Source organism: Stenella coeruleoalba, assembly GCF_951394435.1.
Source record: "Stenella coeruleoalba genome assembly, chromosome: 1".
NCBI classification, from domain to species: Eukaryota; Metazoa; Chordata; class Mammalia; order Artiodactyla; family Delphinidae; genus Stenella; species Stenella coeruleoalba.
The window spans coordinates 187,939,256-187,956,556 of record NC_137169.1 but is presented as its reverse complement, the minus strand read 5'-3'; the positions used below and the strand labels follow the sequence as shown (position 1 = coordinate 187,956,556).

The 17,301-nt window shown below is 35.7% G+C and overlaps 1 protein-coding gene across 2 annotated transcripts in view; it reads left to right on the top strand.

Moving 5' to 3' along the window:
• Positions 1–16,004, top strand: part of TIPRL (TOR signaling pathway regulator) — a 36,050-nt gene extending 20,046 nt beyond the window's left edge. For both annotated transcript variants that reach the window (XM_079923145.1, XM_079923144.1), the window contains 3 exons: positions 10,273–10,368; positions 12,745–12,807; positions 13,703–16,004. In XM_079923145.1, coding sequence (XP_079779271.1) covers positions 10,273–10,368; positions 12,745–12,807; positions 13,703–13,846 — 303 coding nt within the window. In that variant the 3' untranslated portion in view covers positions 13,847–16,004. The remainder of the gene's footprint in view (positions 1–10,272; positions 10,369–12,744; positions 12,808–13,702) is intronic.
• Positions 16,005–17,301: the final 1,297 nt, after the last annotated feature.

Here is a 17,301-nt window from a genome sequence, read left to right as displayed (position 1 = left end):
CACCTTCTTTCTAATAAATCAACATAATGTTCTAATTATAAGATAAAAGGGAAATTTAAAAATTGATTTAGAGTAAAATGATAGGAATTTCAATATGTAAATGCATAGTATGACTGTATAAGTAGTCAGATACTTATATTTGCATACTAAATCACTGTGAATGTGACAGCTACAAGTGTAGGCTGACAGATATGCCAGGTATCAGTCAGTGACTCAGTTAACACAATCGGGACTGTCATCAGTGATGTAATTTTTCAAAGTGGTGAACAACTCTTAGTGAAGTGTCAAATAAAACAAAGTATAATCTTCCCTTGATTTACAAGGTAATTGCCTTCCTGGAAATTGAGTGAATTTTATATTTATATGTAAAATGGAATTAGGTTCAAACGTCAGATAATTATAAATCAGGTTTTTTTTCACCCACATAAATGCCAGGTGAGATATTTGACGGTTTTGTGGGATGCAGAATTGGACTTTGTTGTAAAGGATCATCCTGGGTACTACAGAACATCTGATGTCTCTGGTCTTTAACTGCTAATTGCTAGTATTGGCTGCTCATCTTTGTGACAACGAAAAACACCCTCAAATTTCCAAACGTCTCCTTGGAGAGAACTACTGCCTTAAAATATACAGCTGAATTGTAGAATTGGGACTAGAACTTGGTCCCTTATTCTTAGTCTCCCCATTGTGCCATGCTGAAACGATACTTCAACTTGCTTCACGTGTTATGTCCAGTATGACTGTTAATAATTAATTTTGAAATCTGAAGAAATGTTGCAAATAAGTCTTTCCAATAATTACAAACAGCACTCTGTCAGTGCTAATGATGTGCTTCTCAATTTGTTGTGATACTAAGTTATCATAAGTCAGGTTCTTCCTCTAGCTCTTCATTACCGTAAGTCTTGCTTTTAAGTCTGTTGTTGTTAACCTGCAGAATACAGTTTGACTCAGAGCCTTTTCTCCATCAAAGAGCTTCTAGCCTCTATTTCATTCAGCCAATAGTTAATGAGCACCTGCTGTGTGCTAGCAACTTTTTTAGGCAATAGGGACACAATGATGAACAAAGCAGGTATTCCCACTGTTGTGGAGCCTACAGCCAAGTGGAGGAGAGAGGGCTTAAGCAAGTAAACACATAAATGAATACGGTTACAGGTATGTTCATTCATTTGTGATGGAGAACTATGAGAGAGAATAACAAGAAATCTCTGTGATTATGAAACAGTAGGAAAGGCCTCCTCGTAGAAGTGACATTTATTCTGAGATCTGAAGGACAAGTAAGCGTTAGCCAGGAGAACAGCTCCAAGTCAGGGAACAGGGTATTGAAAGGTCCTAGGGCAGGAGAGGTTGGCCTGTGGCTGGTGACTCTCCGGGCAGTAAAGCTACTTTGGTTACTGGGTTATCCTTGTTATTTCTTCTTTCTTCATTAACATTGCCCTGTGCTTATCTGGAATTACAAGCAGTTCCCTGAATGTATCTTACTATTTCATGCCCCAGTACTTTTTTTCTTTTTTTGGTACGTACTATTTCCTCTTTCTAGAATTCTTCTTCCCACCCCAGCTTTTCTTTTCATGGTCAGCTCAAAGATTGCCTTCTCTGATTTTCTTCAGCAGGCTTAGCTACTTATTTCTTTGAGTGCTTATTGAACCTTGTGTGTACCTCTGTTATAGCAGCTACCACATCATTTTGTCTGTCTGACTGTTTCCCTCTTTGATAAACTTCTTGAGAATTGAGATTGTATTTCATTTGTATAAATCCAAGACCTACTATAATAAGAACTTGACACTTAGTAGACAATAGTATTTATTTAGTAAATGGTCAAATGTATTCTTTTTTTTTTTTACTAATCCTTCATTATAAAACTTTCAAATATGTTCAAAAGTAGACACAATTCTCTTTTATTTAAAAAAAATTTATTGAAGTATAGTTGATGTACAATATTATATGTTACAGGTATACAATATAGTGATTCACAATTTTTAAAGGTTATACTCCATTTATAGTTATTATAAAATATTGGCTATATTCCCCATGTTGTACAGTATATCCTTGTAGCTTACTTTATACCTAATAGTTTGTACCTCTTAATACTCTACCCCTGTGTTCCCCCCACCATCCCTTCTCCCCACTGGTAACCACTGGTTTGTTCTCTACATCTGTGAGTCAGCTTCCTTTTTGTTACATTCACTAGTTTGTTGTATTTTTTAAATTCCACATGTAAGTGATATCATATGGCAGTTGTCTTTTTCTGTCTGATTTATTTCACCATACCATAATGGTATGGAGTGCATACCATAATGCACTCCAAGTCCATCCTTGTTGCTGCAAATGGCAAAATTTCATTCTTTTTTATGGCTGAGTAGTACTCCATTGTATATATATTACCATATCTTCTTTATGCAGTCATCTGTTGATGGAAACTTCGGTTGCTTCCATATCTTGGCAATTGTAAACAATGCTGCTATGAACATTGGAGCGCATGTATTTTTTCTTTTTCTTTTTTTATAAAGATTTTTTTGGTGTGGACTATATTTAAAGTCTTTATTGACTTTATTACAATATTGCTTCTGTTTTGTGTTTTGTTTTTTTGGTCACGAGGCATGTGGGATCTTAGCTCCCCGACCAGGGATCAAACCTGCACCCCCTGCATCGGAAGGCAAAGTCTTAACCACTGGACCACCAGGGAATTCCCTGGAGTGCATGTATTTTTTCAAATTAGTGTTTTTGGTTTTTTTTGGGTATAAACCCAGGAGTGGAATTGCTGGGTCATATGGTAGTTCTATTTTTAGTTTTTTGAGAAACCTCCATACAGTTTTCCACAGTGGCTACACCAATTTACATTCCCAGCAACAGTGTACGAGGGCTCCCTTTTCTCCTCATTCTTGGCAACATTTGTTATTTGTGTTCTTTTTGATGATAGTCATTCTGACAGGTGTGAGGTGGTATCTCACTGTGGTTTTGATTTGCATTTCCCTGATGATTAGACAGAATTCAGTAATGAATTAATATGTACTTGTCACACACCAATTTATGTCAGTCTTTAAAAAAATTTAATTTTTTTATTGATGTAACAATGATTTATAACATTATATAAGCTTTATGTGGACAACATTGTATTTCTACTTCTGCATACTTTACAACATGCTTATCACCAAAAATTTATTTTTCATTCGTCACCATACAGTTGATTCCCCTTTACCCATTTTGCCCTCCCCCCAACCCCTTCCCCTCTGGTAACCACTACTCTGTTATCTGTATCTATGTGTTTGTTTTTGTTTGTTTGGTTTATTCACTTACTTTGTTTTTGTTTGTTTATTTTTTATATTACACATATGAGTGAAATCATGCTGTATTTGTCTTTCTCCATCTGACTTATTTTATGTAGCATAATACCCTCAGTGTGCATCATGTTATTGCAGATGGCAAGCTTTCATCTATTTTTATGGCTGAGTAGTATTCCATTCTATATATATACCACATCTTCTTTATCCATTCATCTGTTAATGGGCATTTAAGTTGTTTCCATATCTTGGCTATTGTAAATAATGCTACAGTGAACACGAGGGTGCAGATATCTTTTCAGAGTAGTGTTTTCATATTCTTTAGATGATACCCAGACGTGGGATAGCTGGTTAATATGGTAGTTCTATTCTTAATTTTTTGAGGAATCTCCATACTGTCTTGCATAGTTACTGCACCAATTTAAATTCCCATCAATAGTGTACGACTCTTCCCTTTTCTCCATATCCTTGCCAACAGTTATTTATCTTTTTTATAATACCTATTCTGACAGGTGTGAGGTGATTTCTCATTGTATTGTGGTTTTGATTTGCTTTTCTGTAATAATTAGTGATGTTGAACATCTTTTTATGTGCCTATTGGCCATCTGTATGTCTTCTTGGAAAAATGTCTGTTCATCTCCTCTGCCCATCTTTTAACTGGGTTGTCTGGTTTTTTGGTTGTTGAGTTTTACGAGGTCTTTATATATTTTGAATATTATACCCTTTATCAGATATATTATTTACAAATATCTTCTTCCATTCGATGTCTTTGTTTTATTGATGGTTTCCTTTGCTGTACAGAAGCTTTTTAGTTTGATGTAATCCCATTTGTTTATTTTTACTTTTGTTTCCCTTGCCTGAGGAGACATATCTAGAAAGATATTACTAAGACCAATGTCAAAGAGCATACTGTGTATGTTTTCTTCTAGGAATTTAATGGTTTCAGGTTTTACATTCAAGTCTTTAATCCATTTTGAGTTAATTTTTGTGATGGTGTGAGATAGTACTGTAGTTTCTTTTCTTTTCTTTTTTTTTTTTTTGTATGTGACTGTCCAGTTTTCCCAGAACCATTTATTGGCAAGACTGTCCTTTCTCCATTGTTTATTTTTTGCTCCTTAGTCATATATTGTCCATATATGTGTAGGTTTATTTTTGGGCTCTCAGTTCTGTTCCATTGATTCATATATGTGTAAGTTTATTTCTGGGCTCTCAGTTCTGTTCCATTGATTCATATATCTGTTTTTCTGCCAATACCATGCTGTTTTGATTATTATAGCTTTGAAATATAGTTTGAAAAGAGGGAGCATGATACCTCCAGCTTTGTTCTTTTTTCTCAGGATTGCTTTGGCTATTCAGGGTCTTTTGTGGATCCATATAAATTTTAGAATTTTTTGTTCTATTTCTATGAAAAATGTCCTTGGGCTTTTGATAGGGCTTGCATTGAATCTGTAGATTGCTTTATGTAATAAAGACTTTTTTTTTTTTTGCGGTATGCGGGCCTCTCACTGTTGTGGCCTCTCCCATTGTGGAGCACAGGCTCCGGACGCACAGGCACAGCGGCCATGGCTCACGGGCCTAGCTGCTCTGCGGCATGTGGGATCTTCCCGGACTGGGGCATGAACCCGTGTCCCCTGCATCGGCAGGCGGACTCTCAACCACTGAGCCACCAGGGAAGCCCTGTAATAAGGAAATTTTGACAAGTTGTATTTTATTCTTTTTGTTGTGATTGTAAATGGGATTGTTTTCTTAATTTCTCTGCCAGCTCATTATTAGCACATAGAAATGCAACAGATTTTTGTATATTGAACACAGCAACTTTGCTGTGTTCATTTATTATTTCTAATAGTTTTTGTGTGTGTGTGTGTGTATGTAGTCTTTAGAGTTTTCTGTATATAAAATCATGTCAACTGCAGATAGTGACAATTTTACTTTTTGTCTTTCCAATTTGGATGCCTTTTATTTATTTTTCTTGCCTAATTGCTCTGGCTAGGACTTCCAGTACTATGTTGAATAAGAATGGTGAGAGTGGGTATCCTTGTTTTTTCCTGATCTTAGAGGGATAGCTTTCAATTTTTCACCATTGAGTATGATGTTAACTGTGGGTTTGTCATATATGGCTTTTCTTATGTTGAGGTACGTCCCTTTGCTATCCACTTTTTTGAGAGTTTTTTTTTTTTTAACCATAAATGGGTGTTGAATCTTGTCAAATACTTTTTCTGCATCTATTGAGATGATCATATGGTTTTTTCCTTCATTCTGTTAATATGGTGTATCACATTTATTGATTTGCATATATTGAACCATCCTTGCATCCCTGGAATAAATCCCACTTGATCATGGTGTATGATCCTTTTGCTGTATTGTTGATTTCATTTTGCTAATATTTTGATGAGGATTTTTTCATTTATGTTTATCAGAGTTATTGGCCTGTAATTTTCTTTCTTTGTAGTGTCTTTGTCTGGTTTTGGTATCAGCATGATGTTGACCTTGAAAAATGAGTTAGGAAGTGTTCCCTTCTTTTCAGTTTTTTGGAATAGTTTGAGAAGGATAGATATTAAATCTTCTTTGAATTTTTTTTTTTTTTTTTTTTTTTTGCGGTACGCAGGCCTCTCACTGTTGTGGCCTCTCCTGTTGCGGAGCACAGGCTCCGGACGCGCAGGCTCAGCAGCCGTGGCTCACGGGCCTAGCCGCTCCGTGGCATGTGGGATCTTCCTGGACCAGGGCACGAACCCGTGTCCCCTGCATTGGCAGGTGGACTCTCAACCACTGCGCCCCAGGGAAGCCCCTTCTTTGAATATTTGATAGAATTTAGCTGTGAAGTTGTCTCGTCCTGGACATTTTGTTTTTTGGGAGCTTCCATCTCTGTACTAGTGACTGGTCTATTCACATTTTCTATTTCTTCACGATTCAGTCTTGGAAGTTTGTATGATTCTAAAAATTTGTCTATTTCTTTTAGGTGTCCTATTTGTTAGTGTATAGCTGTTCATAATATTCTGTTATAATCCTTTGTATTTTTGTGGTGTCCATTGTTATTTCTCCTCTTTCGTTCCTGATTTGATTCATCAGGGCCTTCTCTTTCTTTTTCTTAGTGAGTCTAGCTAACAGTTTGTCAATTTTGTTTGTCTTTTCAAAGAACCAGCTCCTAGTTTCATTGATCTTTTCTATTATCTTTTTAGTTTTTATTTCATTTATTTCTGCTCTGCTCTTTATTACTTCCTTCCGTCTACAGCCATACCACCCTGAATGTGCCCAATCTTGTCTCTATTACTTCCTTCCTTCTACTAACTCTGGGCTTTATTTGTTTTTCTTTTTCTAGCTCCTTTAGGTGTAAGGTTAGATTGCTGAGATTTTTCTTGTTTCTTGAGGTAGGTCTGTATTGCTATAAATTTCCCTCTTAGTACTACTTTTGCTGTATCCTGTAGATCTTGGTATGTTGTATTTTCATTTTTATTTGTCTTCAGGTAATTTTTGATTTCTCCTTTGATTTCTTCATTGATCTAATAGCAATATTTCAGTAGTATGTTGTTCAGTCTGTACATATTTGTGATTTTTCCAGTTTTATTCTTATAGTTGATTTGTAGTTTCATTCTGTTGTGGTTGGAAAAGATGCTTGATTTGTCTTCTTAAATTTATTGAGACTTGTTTTGTGTCCCAACGTATGTTCTATCCTTGAGAAAATTCCATGTGTACTTGAGAAGAATGTGTATTCTGCTGCATTTGGATGGAGTGTTCTGTACAATTCTATCAAATCCATCTAGTCTAATGTTTTATTTAAGGCCGCTAATAGTAGGGGTGTTAAAGTCCCCTGCTATTATTAGTGTTGCTGCCAATTTCTCCCTTTAGGTCTGTTAATTGTTTCATATATTTTGGTACTTATCTGTTAGGTACATACATGTTAATCACCGTTATATCTTCTTGATGAATTGTCCACTTTATGGTTAGATACTGTCCATTTTTGTCTCCTGTTGACCTTTTTGGCTTGAAGTCTATTTTGTCTGATATGAGCATGGATACCTCTGCTTTCTTTTGGCTCTGTTTGCATCGACTATCTTCCATTCCTTTACTTTTAGCCTGTATATCTCTTTAGAGCTAAGTGGTGTCTCCTGGAGGCAGCATATAGTTGGGTCTTGTTTTTTAACCCATCTAGCCACTCTCTGTCATTCAATTGGTGAATTCAATCCATTTACATTTAGTGTGATTATTGATAGATGAGGATTTAGTCCTGCCACTTTATCTTTTGTGTTCTGGTTGCTCTATATTTCTATTGTTTTTCCCTGTGTTTCTGTTTGCCATTTTGTGTTGGTGATTCTCTATTAAACCTTTCTCAAATTCCTCTTCTTTCTGTTCTGTATCTCTGCTCTATGTTTATGTTTTGTGGTTACCCTGAGGTTTTTATTAAACCTCTCCTAGAGAAAATAGTCCTTTTCCTGCCGATAGCATCTCACCTTCTTTTACCTGTATAAATTCTGTCCTTTTCCTCTTCCCTTTTAATGTTTTTGTTGTCTCAAATTATCCTTTTTCATGTTGTGAGTTTGTTACCAAACTGAGATAGCGATAGTTATTTTTCTGCTTTCTTTACAACCTATTCTGATAAACAGTTGCAATTCTCTGGTTCTGTCTATTTATCACCTTGCTCAAAGTTTTGTGTATTTTTGCTGTTTTGTTTCTAGGAAAAGAGCTCCTTTTAACATCTCTTATAAGGCAGGTTCATCTAGTGTTGATGAACTTCCTCATCATTTGTTTGTCTGGGAAAGTATTTCTCCTTTATATCTGAATGACAACTTTGCTGGATAGAGTATTCTTGGGTGACAATTTTTGTCTTTCAATATTTTGAGAATGTCATTCCACTCCCTATTGGCATGTAGGGTTTCTGCTGAGAGATCTGCTGATAGCCTAATGGGAGATCCTTTGTAGTTACTATCCTTTTTTCCATGGCTGTCTTTAAAATTCTGTCTTTGTCATTGACTTTCAACAGTTTTAATATTATGTCTTGGAGAAGGTCTTTTGCATTGAGGTGGTTAGGTGTTCTCTGAGCTTTATGGACTTGTATGTCCAGTTACTTCTCCAGGTTTGGGAAGTTCTCTGCTGTTCTTTCTTTAAATAATCTCTCTGCTCCCTTCTCTGTCTCTTCTTCTTTTAAGATACCCATTATCCAGTTCCTAAAAGAATCACAGAGCTCTTGTAGAATTTTCTCATTTTTAAAATATCTTATTTCTCTTTCCTTTTCTACTTGTATCATCTCTAGATTTCTACCATTGAGCTCACTAATACTCTCTTCCGTATGCTGTGCTCTATTTCCAGTGTCTTCTAATGCATTCTTCATGTTGTTTATTGAGTTCTTCAGCTCCAGAATTTCTGTTTGGTCTTTTAGAGTTTCAGTCTTCTTGGTAAAGTATTCCTTCTGCTCATTAATTTTATTTCTGAGCTCATTAAACTGCCTGTCTGAGTTTTCTTGTATCTCGTTCAGTTTCTTCATGAGAGCTACTTTGAATTCTCTATCAGTTAGATTGAAATATTCTGTGACTTTTAAGTTTGGTTTCTGGAGATTTGTCATTTTCTTTTTGTCGTATAGTATTACTGTGGTTCTTCATGGTGCTTAATGAAATGTTCCTCTGCTTGTGCATTTGAAGTTAAATGACAGGTTAGAAGTGAGAGTGCTTTCTTTTGTTTTTTGGTAGGTGGTGCTGTAACACAAGTTTTTGGTTTATCTTATCTGTGCTACCTCTGGTTGTTTTTGAGAATTGTCACTTTCCAGCCCCCACTGTCTTTGTAAGAGGTGTGGCTCCATGCCTTCTTTGTCACTTCTTGTGCCTCTGGGGTAGTTGCTGCTTTGCTTCTGCCGGAGCTGCTATGTCATGAGGATGGTAGGCTCTTCCCTTGTGTCTGGGATCCCCTGAGACACAGGCTCTGTGGGAAGAGGAGGATAATTGGAGGGGAGCAGGGTTGTGCAGGCTCCTCCACCATGTTGAGTGTCATAAGGGTTCTGCTACTGTGGATGGGGGGCCAGGGCTGTGGGAGGGACAGGGTCCCAGGCCCCACTGCCACTGCTTCCCAGTTACCTGTGGCCACGGGTGCTCCCACAGTTGGGAGACCAAAGTCTTGTGTGCTGGTTCTCCTGCTGCTACTGGGTTTTCTGAAGCTGTGGGCTCATCCGTCTCGGTCATAGGGCTGGGATTGCAGGCACCGACTTCACTGTTCCCTTGGTTCCGCCTCCTCCATGTGTTCCAGTCCACCCACCTTTAGATATACAGATGTGTGGAATTCTCCAGTGTCCTGTTGAGTTGGGCAGAGGTATACTTTTGTTGAGTTGTGGATGTTTTGCGGGCTGTAGATTGAAGGAGAGAGACGGGTAGCCATGTTTCTGACAGCACTCCCATGAGGGATATTCTTTTGAAAGATCTAAAGACCCCACACCTCATCCATCCCCTCCCTCCCTGCCACCAGGACCCACTCTCCACTAACTCTGACTTTCTTCAGTGGTAATACTTGGAAAATAGAAATACATGGATGTGACACAGATCAAAGATGTTAAGAACGTGTTATAATGATCTCATAAACCAGACTTTGGCAGTATGAAATAGTACTTAATTGGTTGCACTGAATTAGGGCATACCATTAAAGCCCTCTTGTCTTTATGTAAAGTTAATAAAAGAACTAGGTTGTTCTTTCATTTTGATATTACTGGTATTGACATTTACTATAAGTACAATTATTTTTTTCACATTATTTAGGTGAGTTTTAAATCTTTTTAACCTCATTATCTTTTGACCTAGAAAAAATATTTTTCTATTGTAGGAAACTGAAACCAGTATGTTACGTAGTATAAACAAGGTTTTGAGCCTTGGTTGGCGCTAGGGCAAAGAACCTCTAGTTCAGAGAGTTTTATATAGGGCTAATTGAGCCTTCCTCCAATGCCTTAAAAATGTTTTTTCTTTCAGCAAAGTAATAAAATATTTAATTTTCATAAAACACTTTTTACGTTTTTCTTTTCCAGAGAGTGATGCCTTCTAGCTTTTTCTTGCTGTTGCGGTTTTTCTTGAGAATTGATGGGGTGCTTATTAGGATGAATGACACAAGACTTTACCATGAGGTATCTGTTCTCATTTAATGAAAGTACTAATTGACGTTGAGCTTGTTCATGTTGTTACGTTGTCAGTCTGACAGTTTGAAATTCAGTAGTGCTTTATATTATAGGCTATTTGTCTAACCTTTAAGATCGGGTGTGTCATATTCACTGTTGACTGCACAGTTATCGAAACATTAAATCTTCTTTTCCAAAAGTTCTACGAGTTGAACATGTTTTCCAAAAGACACTCCCTGGTAGAGGGGAGTCTGATGCTTTTTAAAAACCTCTTAAACTTAATCTCTTTAAGAAAACTGTCCCTTAACTCTTACTTTTTTTGTAGTATGTGTTGTTTATGTAATGTCCTGATATTAGAAATACCAATCTCATGGCCTCCAGAAATTTGTATTATACAATTATTTTGATAGTTGTTTTAATATTTGAAAGCTCTGTGCTCCATTTCAAGGAACTGTTAACATACGAAGTTTTTAAAAAAATAAGTGAAGAAACTAGGGGGGAGGCTTAAATTGAGTCATGAAAATTCTTCTTGTAGCTTTATAGCAGCCTATCCTTTTTGAATGAATTTTTAACGTCATATTTGTGATCACATAGAATGACGAATGAAAGAAGAAACCGGCAGTATCAGTCAGGGTAATCGTAGTAATAGTTAACTCTCCTAACAACCCTATGAAATAGATGCTATTATTATCTCTGTTTTACAGCTGAGGCAACTAAGGCAAAGAGAGATTAAGTAACTTGCCCAAGTTATACAGTTAATAGGTGGCAGAACTGGAATTTAAGCCCAGTAAGATGTGATTGGATTGGTATTTTCCTAAATCCTGCACTTTCTTTTTCTTTTGAAATAACATGGTCACTGTGATGGATCTTTTTCTTTTTAAAAGTGATAGTAAAGTACTAAAAATAAGCTATACTTTACTCCCTCAGAAAAAATGAAATCTAAATTTTTAGAAATGCTTATACTTTAACTCAACAATATTGATTTTTTTTTCAGAATTTATCCTCAAAAGATTCTTACATACAGTAACCCACAAATATTAATCAGGCAGCTGTATAGAGTTGTATATATAAAATATTCATGGCAATGCTATTGTTTATAATAGCTAAAAGGAAAGAAGGAAGGCGCTATAATGCCCATTGAATGAGCATTGGTTAAATGGCCATTTATATCCTGTTGGCCTACAACAAATAGACTGCCAGATATTTCTCCAGCAGAGTTGGAATTATTCGGGATCAGCAGAAAATTGCAATTCAGGTCTGTAACCATGGTGAGCCATGTGCAAGTCCCCACACGGCAAGGGAAGGAGAATGCTTTTATAGAGAGGAAAAGGAAAATGGGAGTGCTACAGTAAACAGAGAATCCATGACTTTCCATTGGTTGAGTCCTTGCCAGGAAATAAGAGGAGTCTTTCTTTTTTCTGTTGGGCTCTGCTATGGTTGCTGGGTATGAGAGCTCCCCATGCTAGTCTCCCAAATCTATTTAATTGAGGTTTCTGTTTATTAATTTTTTACAGTCCATATAGTGGAAAAATATGCAACCATTAAAATGAATGGCAGAAAGTTGTTTAACTGATTTGGAAAGATGCGCATATTAATGTTGACTTTTAAGATGCAAGTATGAATCTATATAAGATTTTATGTAGAGATTTCTAAATGTTAAGGATAGTGTTATCTGTAGAGATTGTGATTGCTGATGATTTATACTCTATACGTTTATAGTGTTTGATTTTTTTTAACAATGAGCATTAATCTGTTTTGTTGATATAAAAGATTGAAACTTTAAGGGAGCATAATCTTGTGATTTTTCTTTTATTAAATAATGTTTTACCAAAAAACAAATTGTAATAAATTGCTTTCTAAAACCTCACTTTAAAAAGTCTTAAATGGGAAAATTGAAGTACCAAAAAAGTGGCTGTAAATAAACAATTTGATAAGAATTTATTAGAAATGGGAAAGAATAAAATTTGTTTAAACTTTTTTGGGGAGGAACATAAAAAGTAGCCACGGTTATATAGGTAGATGGTAATATAGCTTAAGGAAAAGATGTAGTTCCAAACTTGAAGTAATATTAAAATCTCTTGCATATCTCATTTACAAACATACACATTTTCTTTCAAAGTAAAACCTTTGCTTGTGTTTTTCTTACATGATAATTATTAAATCTGTTTACATATACGTATCAGATATTAATGTGATTTACAGAGATTAGAATTAATAATTCATAATTCTTGAATTAGTTATCTCACTGTAGAATTAGATGTTCTTATCAGACTTAATGGTACTTTCACAACCTGTTCTAAAATGTGGGCAGTTCTGTTTAATAGAAAGAATTTTGTTAATCAATATAAATAAATTTATTGCAATTTTTTTGATTTTTAAACATAGGCTGACAAGACCTACATGTTACGAGAATATACATCACGAGAGAGCAAAATTGCTAATTTAATGGTACAGTATTTAAATATCAGTTTTTAGAAGTTAAATTTTAATGTTTTATTTTAAGTATGGTATTCCCCCATGCCCCACCCATCCACCAAATCTACATCCCTAAATCCATTCATTTACCTAATAGGGCTCTATAGGAGAAATCCTATTGGAGTGTATTTTTTCTGGAACTTATCTCAATTACAGTTAGAGTTGTTAGGTACCTTAACCATCATCCAATCCAATTTCCACATTTTATTTTGGAAAAACTGAGACCCAGAGGTGTGACTCCAAGTCGCACAGCTAGTTGGTGGTGGAGCTGCAATAGGATGTTCTTTCCATGACTTACTTTTGGGGGCATAATCTCCCCTGCTTTTTTTTTTGCTCCCCTGGGACTTGTAAAGGGTTTCTACAAGTCTATAGCATTTGATAATGGGTTGTTTAAAAATTGATACCTTCCTGCTAACTTGATTTTTTTATTCACTCTTAGTGTTTATTTCTGTCTATATATAGAATATACATAGGTTAGAAAAGTTACATAGGGTCTCTTGTAGACCACATATTGGCATCTAACTGAAGGCTAGTGCTTTCAAGGTACAAAAATAACAGGAAAAAGGGATTAGATTAAGATGTATTAAATTCTTAGAACATTTATGGGAGCATTATAAATGATATATTCCTGTGATCTTTGAGGAAACCATCTAGTAACAGAGCTGAGTCAGTAACAAGAGATACCTGATATTATTAGGAACACCTGATGATGCTCTCGCTCTCTCTCTCTCTCTCTCTCTCTCTCTCTATATATATATGGCATCTCATTTTAAAATTGGCATGCTTTAGGAATGCTTGAACGAAAGCATTTTCAAAACTATCAGTGCAGTAATTTAATATATGCTAATATGATTTATGTATTTCCTAGCATGTTTCACCTTCCCTCTTCACGGAACCTAATGAAATATCACAGTATTTGCCGATAAAGGAGGCAGTTTGTGAGAAGCTAATATTTCCAGAAAGAATTGATCCTAACCCTGCAGACTCAAAAGAATGTACACCTGTGGAATAGAATTTATTACAACATATACTGACCGTGGAATCCGACTGGAGACCTTGGGGCTATTTGGAGGGGGTATTTTTATTATGAGAATTAATTGCCTTGTCTATGTGCAGATTTTCTGTAGCCTTAAAGGAAAAATAAATAAATAAAAGAGTGTCGCAGGCAGTTTCCACTCAACTGCTGTTGTACTCTCTGTCTTCAAATTCATATTCCAGAAATTTATATCTTCTGGAGTTAAATTCAGATTTCTAAATTGTCACAAAGTGGGGTCTCACCAGTAGGGGGTGATGTGTGTATCTCTCAGAAGCAGTGGCCATAACCTGTATCTATCATGAAACACTATCTTCTACCACGAGGAAGTTACTTTAAATCAGTGAATCGTAACACCTTGTGACTTTCATATGATTCCTAATTGTTCACGTTGATGTAGTGGCTCTTTACCTTGGGTTTTTTGATGTTTATTCACACTTCTGGAGAGTCATGACTTCCCTCCTAGGAAATTGATCTTAAATGATCTGTACCCAGAAATTAAAAAAAAAATTACCCTCCTAAATTTTAATTGGCTTTTGAAGTTTAAAGAAAGTTTCAGACATAGAAACAAATAAACTAGGTTTTTGGAGAACTTAAGGTGTTGTGTCCATGGAAACACACAATCATGGTTTGCCACTGACAGGGTGTCAGAGCTGTCTCTCCTCCATCTTTAGGTGCTTTTTCTTATGTGTGGTTCTATTTGTACTGACGTTTTTTACTTCCAGCTTCCACGCACCCTCAGAGTGAATAAATCTTTTGGATATTGAATTTGATATTGGTCCTAAAAGGTTTGAAGTGTTAATATGGATTGTTTTAAGCAGAAATTACATCAGCCTCTGAAGCAACCAGATTAATTTTCTGCTTAAAATATTTGAAGGGTAGCTGTGGAGGAGGAAGGGGCTTATTTTAAAATCTAAAAGCCAGTTTTTCCTTTTTTAGATTCATGTTTTTGGGAATTCCCTGGCAGTCCAATGGTTAGGACTCCACACTTTCACTGCCAAGGGCCTGGGTTCAATCCCTGGTCAAGGACCTAAGATCCAGCAAGCCGTGCAGCATGGCCAAAAAAAAAAAAGATTCATGTTTTTAACATTACAGGGGATCCAATAAAGTGTAATTAATTAGTACAAGATCTAGGTAGTACAGAAAGTTTACAAAAGTAAATTTGAAATCCATTTGGTTATTTTGATGGTGACCCTTTAAACATTTTATATTCTTTTCTGCCTTTTAAAATGGTCTCCATAAAGTAGCAAGTGGTTATAAAGCACCAAGTAAGAAATTACTTTAAATGGATTAAAAAAATATTTTATTTAAAGGGCAGGGGAAAAGAATTACCCCCTTTTTTTCTTGTTTGAAACAGCTATTGTACATATTTCCACTTGATACATAAATCATTAAAGAAGAATATTTAATTGTAAGTATTAGCAAAACTCTTCAGGTATTAGCCTGAAGATAAATTTTAGTGAAACAAATACAGTTGGATATTCATCATTACTCAGACTCTGGTGTGTTGCTGTGTATATTGTTTTTTTAGCTAATTTTATTAGCTAAATTTGGTCACAAATGATTTGGGTATTTGTTTGCTCTCTGCTACATCACCTTCAAGGGATAGGAAATCAGGATTTTGTTGGCTTTGAGAAAATACATGGCATGTTCACTGTATGTTAAGTATACCGGTACTTAATGTTTTCCCTTAGGACAGAAAAGTGTATATATTGTACTCTGCTTTCTGTTTATTTTATTTGCCATGCAGATTTGAACAGAACAGACTCTTTAGTCATACAAATTATTAAAAAATGAAAAACTGTAATAATATTTATTAGTTGAATTAGAGGTTTCTGGGCAGCATCATATTACACATATACTTTTAACTTGATTCAGATGTCTTAGTCCCTGAGTCAGTCTTAAATTACTTATTTTGAGAATCCGTTGTTAAAAATTGTAGAATTGACTGTTTTATAGAAGAAGGTGGGAGGTGGATAGGATGAGTGTACTTTTGAAAGCTTCATTAGTTTATTCCTGTGGAGAATGCCAAGAAAACTTATATTTGCCCATTGCTAAACAAGACATATACCATTTTATATTTATTTGTTCCAAGTGTCTTTTTGTAAGAGGAGAATAAACAATAAATAATTACCCATCTGTGTTTTGCTATTTCATTTAATTTCGTTTTTCTTGAAGCTTAATTAAAAAATGGTTTGGTATACCTTTCTTGTTTGTGCTTTATGTTTTGAACTTGGTCAACATTATAGCCAGATTCTCCAGACAGATTATAAATGAAAATCTAACAGATAGTCCAGAATATAATCCTCCAGTTTAGCTACTGGGCTCTTGTTCTTCCTCTCTCTCTGTCCCCTAGTGTGGGTTGGCCAAAAAGTTCATTTGGGTTTTTCCGTAACATCTTGTGGAAAAACCCAAATGAACTTTTTGGCCAACCCAGTACTTCTGTGGATGTTTTAATTAGCCATTGTTTTCTCTATGATAGGTTAATGCTTTCTGTTTTTGAAAATATAAATACTTGTGGTATGTATCATTCCATTTAGTTTTAAGTACTGTCCAATATGGTGCTAGGTACAGGGGTTACAGTAATGAAGAGATGATTCAGTTGGCCCTCAGTATCCTCAGTTTCTGCATCTGCGGATTCAACCAATCATGGATTGAAATATTGAAAAAAAAATTCCATGGGGCTTCCCTGGTGGTCCAGTGGTTAAGACTCCGTGCTCCCAATACAAGGGGCACAGGTTCAATCCCTGGTAGGGGAACTAAGATCCTGCATGTCCCGCGGCGTGGCAAAAAAAAAAAAAAAAGAAAAAAATTTCCAAAAAGCAAAACTTGAATTTGCGGTGTACCCGGCAGCTATTTACATAGCATTTACATTGTATTTACACCTATCTGCATAGCCTTTACGTTTTATTAGGTATTGTAAGTAATTTAGAGATGATTTAAAGTATATGGGAGGATGTGTGTAGGTTATATGCAAATACATCATCTTATATAAGGGACTTGAGTATCCTCAGATTTTGGTGGGGGGAGGGGACTGGAGTCAATCCTCTGTGGATACTGAGGGATGACTGTATTATATGTCTTCATGGAGTTAAAGTCTAATGGAGGAGACAAAGTAAAAATAATTACAAATTTTAGTAATTGCAATGACAGAAATAATACTGACTTTAAAGAGAATAACAAAATCACCTTTGGTAGAAGTAGAGTTCTACCTGGAAAAGCATGTATAAAGCCTCAAGAGAATGTCACTCCTAACTTACCCAGGAGAAAAATCTGGGTAATCTATACAATTACAGTTTTTCTTGAGCATATCAGACAGCTGAGGTTGCAAAGCAAAGTAAACTAAATCCCAAAGAGTGATAAGCCCTCCAACAAGAGGTGGAAACTACCAATCATTTCATCTTAGAGCATGAGAGAAACAGGTGGCCACTGTA